Raw genomic sequence first — 9,157 nt, 5'->3', positions numbered from 1 at the left:
CCAAGATGTGGAAGCAGCCCAAGTGCCCATCGATGGATGATTGGATAAAGAGTATGTGGTATATAAATACACAATGGAATACTACTCAGCCATAAAAAAAAGATGAAATCGTCCCATTCGCAACCACATGGATGGACCCTGAGGGCATCATGTTAAGCGAAATAAGCCAAATGGAGAAAGACAAACACTGGATGATTTCACTCATACGTAGAAGATAATCAAACTTACGGACAAAGAGAACAATTTAGTGGTTACCAGGGGCAAGGGGTGTGGAAGGTGGCCACAAGGGGCGAAGCGGCACACTCACATGGTGTCTGACAAACATTAATGTACAACTGAAATTTCACAATGCTATAAACTATCATGACCACAATAAAAAAATATTATTTTTAATTTAAAGAAACTAGGAAATCACTTAGGCTGCTAATACACTGGGAAGCAGAAATATGCTAAATCAATTAAACGTAATGTACTAGCCTTTTATTTCATTCTGGCTTTCTTCTCTTTTTCTTTCCAGTTCTTTTCGGTCATAATTCAGCCTTCGCAGGCACATAATTCCACACTGGAAGCTGTTTCTATTTACAAAAAAAAAAAAAAAAATTACAGATGGAAACAGTCAAAAGCCTCCTAGCCAAGGAGCAGGAACTGTGTGCAACGACTGACCTGTGGAAGCTGTCCACCATCTTCAGCTGCCCGCGCAGGTCCTTCTTGGTGAGATGGTCCAGCATGCGCGCGTCCACCAGGCACTCCATGAAGTAGCTGCGGTATTGCGGGAGGCCCAGGCTGGGCAGCCACTCGTTCCCGATCCACTCATGGTTCATGTCCCCGTAGGCGAGCGTCTGCTTTCAACAAGCAAGTACGATCAGTTCAGGAAAAAGAACACCCAAGAGGTCACGAGGGCAGTTTAAATAATCTTTAAACTGGATTTTTAACCTATTACATATTCCTAAAGCTTAAATTAATGACAACACTGTTCTTTATCATTTCAAAATAATTTGATCTCCTATTTACTACCTTTTAAATTTGTCAGTAGAATTTTAACAGAAGGTATTATACCACTGAAAACCTATGACTCATTTGTGTTTATAAATTTAACCTATTTCCCCAACCACAATAAAAATGTAGCTGATAACACATGATCTTTCTGAAGTAATTTTTGTGTATAATAATATAACAACAAAGAATGATCACGACTCATGAACAAGTTTGAAGGATCAATCCAACTGTACACAAAAATATCTGTGGCTGGTTTTAATTTTAACATTTTGTTTTCCAAATTTCCTCAACAAAAAATCTGTTAATTTCAAAATCCGTGTAAAAAGTGAACTGAAGGGGCCGGCCCCGTGGCTGAGTGGTTACGTTGGCGCACTCCGCTTCAGCAGCCCAGGGTTTCACTGGTTTGCATCCTGGGCCTGGATATGACACTGCTCATCAAGCCATGTTGAGGTGGCGTCCCACATGCCCCAACTAGAAGGACCCACAACTAAAAACATACAATTACATACCAGGGGACTTTGGGGAGAAAAAGGAAAAATAAAATCTTAAAAAAAAAGTGAACTGAAAAATAGTTTTAAAAGAAGAGAGAAGCAAGACAACAACTGACAGAACTGAAAGGAGAAACAGAAAAATCCACAGTTACAGTCACAAGACCTCAACCCTCCTCTGACTCAGTCACTGATGGAACAAAGAAGCCAAAACAGGCAGACAGACCCCCTCAGTAAGGATCCAGAAGCCTTAAACAACACTATTGACCAGCTTGACCTAAGTGACGTTTCGTGGAACACCCCACCCAATAACAGCAGAATACGTTCATTTCAAGTGCGTATGGGATTCTCCAAGACAAATCTCAACAGATCTAAAGGGACTGAAATCATACAAACTATGTTCTCTGACCTCAACAGAATTAAATTAGAAATCAATAATAAAAAGATATCTAGAAAATTCTCAAGTGTTTGGAAATTAGCATACGGCTAAATAACCCACGTGCCAAAGAAGAAGAAAAGAGAAATGGGAAAATATTTCTAACTGAATGAAAGTGAAATACAATCTATTCAAAAATTGCAGGACATGGCTAAAGCAGTGTCTTGAGGGAAATTTATAGTATTAAACACTTATGTCGTAAATGAAGGAAGGTCTCAAAACAACAATGTAAGATTCTACCTTAAAAAACTTGAAAAAGAAGAACAAATGAAATCCACAGCAAGCAGAAGGAAGAAAATAAAAGAGCAGAAATCAATGAAACAGAAACAAGAAAAATAAAACTATGAAACTAAAATCTGGTTCTTCATAAAGATCAGTAAAATTGACTAACCCCTAGACAGAGTGACTAAGAAAAAAGAAAAGACGTACATTACCAATATCAAGAATGAAAGAGGGGACACACTATAGGACACAGACACTGAAAGGGAAAACTGTGAACAACTGTAAGCAACTTAGATAAAATGGGCAAAAGACATCATCTATGAGAGCAACTCATAAGAAAGAGATAAGTTGTATCTTATCAGGACTCAAATTTGCAGTTATAAACTTTCTCTCACATACACATAAAATCTTTACCTTAAATGTCTTCACTGGTGAATCTTACCAAATATTTATGGAAAAAATAACAATTCTACACTATTATTCCAAAAAAATGGAGAAGAAATGCCTAACTCATCCTATGAAGCCAGCACTATCCTGATACCAAAACCAGACAAAGACATTACAAGAAAACTACAGACCAGCATCTCTCATAGACACAGATGCAAAATTCCTCGACAAAATATGAGCAAATTAAATCAATAATAAATTAAAAGAATAAGCTATCACGACAAGTGAGGTTCATCCTAGGAACATAAGGTTGGGTCAATATTTGAAAAATCAATGACATTCATCCTATCAATGGATTCAAAAGAAATACCACTATATCATCTCAAAAGATGCAGAAAAGGCATTTGACAAAATTCATCATTCATTTATGGAAATCTCAGCAATCTAGCAATGGAAGAAAACTGCCTCAACCTGATAAGGGGCATCTACAGCAAACACAGGGCTGACATCACACTTAACGGTGAAAGACAATGTATTCTTCCTGAGATCAGGAACAAAGGGTGTGCTCTCACTAATTTTATTCAGCGCTGCGGTGGAACTCCTAGCCACGGTAACAAGGCAAGAAAAAGAAATCAAAAGCATAGGAATTGGAAAAAAAAAAAAACCTGTCTTTATTTGCAGATGACCTGATTAGCAACATAGAAAATACACCTACAAACTGGCTGTGAGAACTACAGCAAGCTTAGCAAAGCGGCAGGACACGAGGCCAGGACACAAACACGAGCTGTGCTTCTAAATACTAGAAGTGAACTGGAAACTGAAATTTACAAAATGCCATTCACAATGTCATCAAAGTCACGAAATCCTTAGGGATAAATCTAACAGAACACAGCCAAGCTTTGTACAATGAAAAATAAGCACACACATTATATGTATCTACAGACATATCCAAAAAAGGCACTCGCTGCCCCTCTGTCCAAGACCAGCTGCGCCCGCAGGCCTTCTGCAGTCCCATCACGGAATCCTTGGACACAGTCCCTCTCAACTACCACCGTGCTCTGCCTTGAAAACACGGCCTCTGGTCTAATTTATCACTTACACCAACCAAGCTGGAAGAAATGACTCACACTCCAACAAGAATACTCAAATTCGAACAGAAAAAAACATTTTCACTATTTTCTCTAAGCAACCATGAGTGGGAAAAACATCAAACATTTTCGGGAAATCATCACACTATCATGTTTTTCACTCTTTCAAACCTTACTGTCATCTCATATGCCTGAGACTTACGCATGAGCATCTGGTCTCATTTCCTTGCCTGTGATTACGTATTCTTAAATGGGCACACAACGCAAAGATTTCTAAATAAGAGAATTCCATGGAAGCGGAACCCTCCTCCTTTTTGTTTACTCATCATACACTCTAGTCACACTTCTTAAGTGGTCAGCGTCAGATAACGTAGGTCAGCGACTGAGGATCAGGCCCAGTCCAGGGAGCCCTCCATCTCCCGGGCCGCCATCAGAGCCTTCTGAAAAAGCCCTTGACACGGATCTCCATCATCGGACAACACCTGGGCCAGAAGAGGCAGCCACTGCCCAGGGCCTGCTAATCCACCACTGAAATGATCACAAACACACTTCTGTGATCTCTGTAAACTGTGAGGGCCGGCGGCAGGGACTGTGGCTGTCCCGCTCACTCCTGTGTCTGCAGCAAGCAGCACAGCCTCCCACAGACAGCCCACATGTGCCACTTGCTAAATGAAGGCACCCACGGCTCTCACCACACCTTGATGCTTTCTTCCCGAGGGCACGAGGAAACCTTGAACTTCCCCTCGGCTTCAGAGCTGGCCACGAGGTAAGGGCACAGGAGAGGAACACTGTGTGACCGCGGCCCTCAGCAGACCGGGCGGCCTCACAGAGCCCAGGAAGCCTCTTCACTCCTCTCATCTAGGGGAGGCGACAGCGAGAGCAGCTCTTGCTTACTAGGAACACTGAGTGTTGGCTAACTCTGCTGCCGCGGGCACAGCTCACCCGTGTTTGTATTTCTACTGCAGAGAACAAACAGTCCGCTTATTTAATTTATACCTCGTGCCCCGGACACAGGGAATTTCCTACTCAAGTGCTGACAAAGTTCTGCTTCCTAGTGTGAAATACACCGACATTTAAGTAATTACAAAATGCACCCTTTTTAATTCACTGACGGTCATTAGTGGCCTTGTAAAGAAGTAGCTGACCAGGTTAAATCATTAATGAGGATATTTATCTGGCGTAGCAGCACAGAAGGCCCAAATCAGGAGCAGAGGGCTCACACCATCATATTATAGCTTCTCTCTTCTTTTGTTACAAAGAGAGAGAGAATTGGCTTTATGTTGGGAATACAAACAGAGGGAAACTGGCATTTCAACCAACAACTTGTACTCAGGAAAATTCTGATTTGAAACTATCCTGATTCTTTTCAGACATACAACGATCCCGTGAGGACCCTGAGCGCTCCGCCCTCAGCAAGAGCCTCGGGAGATGCCGCCTGCTTACACCACGCGGCTGTGCGGGTCCCTCTAAAGTGCGGCATGTCACACAGCAACGCTGGTGGGGTCACAGGCAGGGACACCGCTGTGTTAGTCGAGCTGTCTCAGAGGAAGGCTGCAAGACACGTGTGGCAGCTTTTTGTGAGCTGAAGAGCTGGGGAGCTGAAAACGGAAAAGTACATTAAGCAAGAAGAGGCTTAATTTCTGAGAATTCCATTAGTAAGAAAGCCTTTTGATCAGCACTTAGTAAAACACCAACACGAAGACCCGGACGTGACGTCTCCACAGCAACTCCTGTGCTGGAAAGTTCTCAGAATTCAGTTTTCCCACCGGCAGACCTTGCGGTTAAGTTACCCAAGCGGGTACTTAAATCCGCAACGTCAGGAGCCGCCGAAGCCCCAGGACCGCGTCCAGAAGCCGGTCCGCTACACAGAGCCGTCTACGCTAACCAGAACTGACACCACGGCCCCACGGAAGAGAGGTTCAAAATTGTCCATGAGACGTGCTCTTTAACTCTACGCTCTGCTTCCGACTAATGCTTTCAAATCGTTAACAATATTCTGAAAAAGTTAAGATGTTAAAAATGTCAAGAAAAGTAAATTACGAGTTTTCATACGCCAATTCTTTTTGTTGCTTACATATAGTGAAGAATATAGTATAGAAAGTCTCCAACCTGAGCCCAGCTTCCCTCCTCATCCTCCTGATGTTACGTGGTTAGGAATGAAAAGAACACAGCTGTTAGTATCGGTGAGCTTAGTAAGGCAAGCAGATCAACTTCAGAAGGTGCAGCGAGACGGAGGGGAAAGTTCGAGAAATCAAGGTATCATGCAAAACAACAATCCCAGCTTCTCATGCAGGAGCCGAGGCCCCCCCCGACCCCGGCAAGCACACTCAGCGAGGGAGAAAATGGGCCAGACCCTCAAAATGGAGTGTTCGGCCGAGGCCTCTCCCTAAAGGAGGTGTGAATTCAACCTACTCTAAAGAGAGAGGGCCTACCAATGTAAAGTTCCTGGAAAAATCGAAAATAAGACAAAATACGGATCCTATTTTATACATTTGACTAATACCTAGCGGAAATACTTATCAGGAACAACTGAGTGTAAAATGACCTTTCTGTTTCCCACAAAAAGGCCGGGAATGGCGCCGCTTGTAAGTGGGGTGCCCTGGGAGGAGGACAGGCTCGGGGCGGGACTGACCGTTTGTGGCGAGGCCGCGAGTGTTTCCATCTCCTCATGTGTTAACCAGACATTTCCTGTGGTCTACGGTGACCCAGGGACCACAACATCCAGGGTGAGGGAAGCAGTGACAGAGAGGAAGGTGGCAGACACGTGAGCCACGGGCACACAGGAGGAGCAGGGGAGGCGAGGCCCGTCTCCCCCTCTTCTCATTTGAGATGCCCACTTAGAAAAGGAGAGAACATCGACCAGCTCGCCCTTCTTAAAGAGTGACCACACCTAATTAATGCTGTGTGGTCAGCCACACGAGAAGAGCCCATGATTCCTAGAGCTGGATCTGCCCTGCTGACCCCCTGAGGTATGTGAAATATAAAGAGAAGAAAATACATTTTGCGCCTCTCAAAGTGTGAGTAATTCTCCGGTGCCCATCAACCCGCCCCATGCGAAAGGGGCTCAGCCCAGGAAGCCCACGCAGCCAAGCTCCGGACTGGGGGAGACGGCTCGGGGCAGGCGCTCCCAGGACGGGGCTCCCAGGACGGGGCCTCTCGGCCTGCACAACCTCGCCGGGGCGCTCAAGAGGCAGGGAGCAGGGCTGAGTGTGTCCAAAAGAAGGCCCAATCGCAACTCTGCCGGAACACCGGCCCCACGTCCCATCCCTGTCACTGCAGCCGCGGACAGCCAGGCCCCGCGGCTCTCAGCGCAGAGCTTCCCGGGGGACGGGCTCTTCACCACTGTCCGTTAACCTCAGTTCGCAGGACGCGAGCTTTCTCAAAACAGTTGATAAAAACTTGGGGAAAACCACCCCAGCGCCTTCACTTGCAGAAAGGCCACTCTCATGTGAAATGATGGGGGAACAGGGACCAGATCGGATACTGCAACAAAACTTTCCACTGGGAGAAGAGCTGTCTGTGCGACAGGTGAAAACACAGGCTGACACTTTTTGTGCAAAGGAACTGAGGCCTGAATCGGGCCCTGACCTGCTACTCAGAGAAGCATGCCTGTGAGGCTCTTGGTTTCTTAATCAGGGTTTTTCTCTAGAGAGTAAACCAAAAGCTAAAAGCAGAGAGTGGGCACTGGGCCAATGAAAAGAGTCTGCACTTTAGAAATGAGGCGTTGGCCTGCCCTTATCTCCCAGTAACCGCTAATGTTTTCATTAGATTAGTTTTTAACATTTCAAATAGGAGGACCCTCTTTAAGGACGTTCGAGGTCTCCCCACGGGGAGCAAACCGGATGAGCACAGGTAATGCCTGGTGCGTGCGCACACGCAGGCTAATGGACTGCTCAGAACCCTGAGCTCCCAGGGCCCTCAGCGCCCAAAATGGAAGCACCGAGGGGCCCAATGTCACATTAGAGTAAAACACTGCTTATAGCGCAACTGGGGATCGAGGCTTTTTTCCCTTCACTTTTGATGAATTTATGTCTAAATTTGTGATCACTACTGTTGTTTTCAGAAACTCCTACTTCTATGTTACAATGCAGCCACTGAAGCCAGGCTGTTAAAAAAGCATTCAATAAAGTATTTTTAACCACTCAGTTTTCACCCGTTAGAAGCTGTGACGTTTCTGCAGGCTGAAATTTTAAACCGGAGCCCTGGGTGTGTTTACGAAGACTTGGAGAAGCAACGTCAGGAGGGGATAAACTGCTTTCAGGGAGACGCACCGTTCTTGACGTAGGAGGGGCTGACGGACTCGTGAGGGACATGATCTCCTGAATGGCCAGCCTCAGCTTCAGCCTGTGCAGAGGGTTGCTGATGCCGATCTCACGCTGGATCTCCGTGTCTGACAGGGCGGACATGATAGCCCCGCTTTTCACGTTGGCTCGGCAGGCGGCCACATACCAGGCTGGCATCCCAACCCAGAGCTAGAGACAGGAAATGTTGAGGCCAGAAGGTTATGCACACTGTGTGAAATGGATTAACACGTTCACATGAGTCACATACTTGATCCAGGATTGAAAGGCGGCTATACCTCCAGCCAGACGACAACAGTTGGCCCATCCCATTGGGCAAAAGGTAAACCTTGTCTCCGGGCTTCCTCGAGCAACTCATGCCTACAAATAACCAGACAGTCATAATGAAAGACTCGATCACACGCATACAGGAAGCAAGTTAGCAGAGTACTCGCTCTATACACTTTCACAAGCATAGTAGCACGTATATCATTATTTTCCTTTAATCTTCTAAACCATCCACTTAACGGTAGTTTGATACGTGTCATGAAGAACTCCTGAACAATGAAATGCTGACGGACTCCACAAGGTTCTCTGTAGAATCATCTCCTCGCAGAATTAAAGAATTATTACCCACTTTAAAAAAACCCAGCAGAGCCTTTGTATCCAAGGTAGGACATTCAAGGGAAAACATACTCACTCTTCTCTTTCTAAACAATGAGGGAAAATATGGAGAAAGAGGAAACTATACCGGGTCTGAACAGAGAAGCCTCCCTCTGTGGGAGCTTCACAAACGTTCAGCGTTTACACCACCAACACAGAGAACAATGTGGATTTTTAATACTAGGAATGGTCTACTGTAGCAAGCAAGTAGTGGACTGAATTTTGGCTGTTTCTCTTCCACGTTGCTAGTTAGCTAACTAGGTATTTGCTAAATTCAGACATTGGGTCATTCTGTGGTTTAACCCACAGGCTTCAAATCCAGAAAATTTCAACCCGGACAGTTTCTACCAGGACCCCAGACGGAGTGTGAGCCTAAGATGCCCTGCGCTGACAGCTACCGTGGGGCAGGAGGCAGGGAGGAGTCCCAGGGCCCTCGTGAGATCAGAAATATTCTGTAGGCCTGATTTTAAAATAGGCGAACTGGAACTTTACCACATTACCATCTTTGCAAATGATTCTGTCTACTGGGAACATGGCTATGTAAGAGAGAACAAAGAAGCTTCACGAATCTTATCTTACTGCTTTGTGCTGTTTACC

General features: G+C 45.2%; 1 protein-coding gene across 1 annotated transcript; it reads right to left on the bottom strand.

Moving 5' to 3' along the window:
• Positions 1–237: 237 nt before the first annotated feature.
• Positions 238–8,388, bottom strand: LOC124233582 (liprin-alpha-1-like). Its single transcript, XM_046650724.1, has 4 exons — positions 8,197–8,388; positions 7,889–8,089; positions 664–839; positions 238–575 (listed from the first exon to the last, which is right to left on the bottom strand). Exons 1-4 carry the CDS (start codon positions 8,371–8,373, stop codon positions 473–475), a joined length of 657 nt encoding a protein of 218 aa, XP_046506680.1. The 5' UTR covers positions 8,374–8,388; the 3' UTR covers positions 238–472.
• Between the last annotated feature and the right edge of the window lie 769 nt (positions 8,389–9,157).

Source organism: Equus quagga, unplaced genomic scaffold (assembly GCF_021613505.1).
Source record: "Equus quagga isolate Etosha38 unplaced genomic scaffold, UCLA_HA_Equagga_1.0 205794_RagTag, whole genome shotgun sequence".
In the NCBI taxonomy this organism is placed as follows: domain Eukaryota; kingdom Metazoa; phylum Chordata; class Mammalia; order Perissodactyla; family Equidae; genus Equus; species Equus quagga.
The sequence above is the reverse complement of the archived record's forward strand: the minus strand, read 5'-3'. Positions and strand labels throughout refer to the sequence as shown.

Bases quoted from the DNA above. Each gene is read 5' to 3' on its own strand.
- LOC124233582 (XM_046650724.1), bottom strand. From the start codon at position 8,373: ATGCTTGTGAAAGTGTATAGAGCGAGTACTCTGCTAACTTGCTTCCTG. The intron at 840-7,888 runs GTGCGTCTCCCT...TGTTGAAAGCAG, and splicing joins CCCCTCCTACGTCAAGAACG to ACGCTCGCCTACGGGGACAT. The intron at 576-663 runs GTCAGTCGTTGC...TTTTGTAAATAG, and splicing joins ATGGTGGACAGCTTCCACAG to AAACAGCTTCCAGTGTGGAA.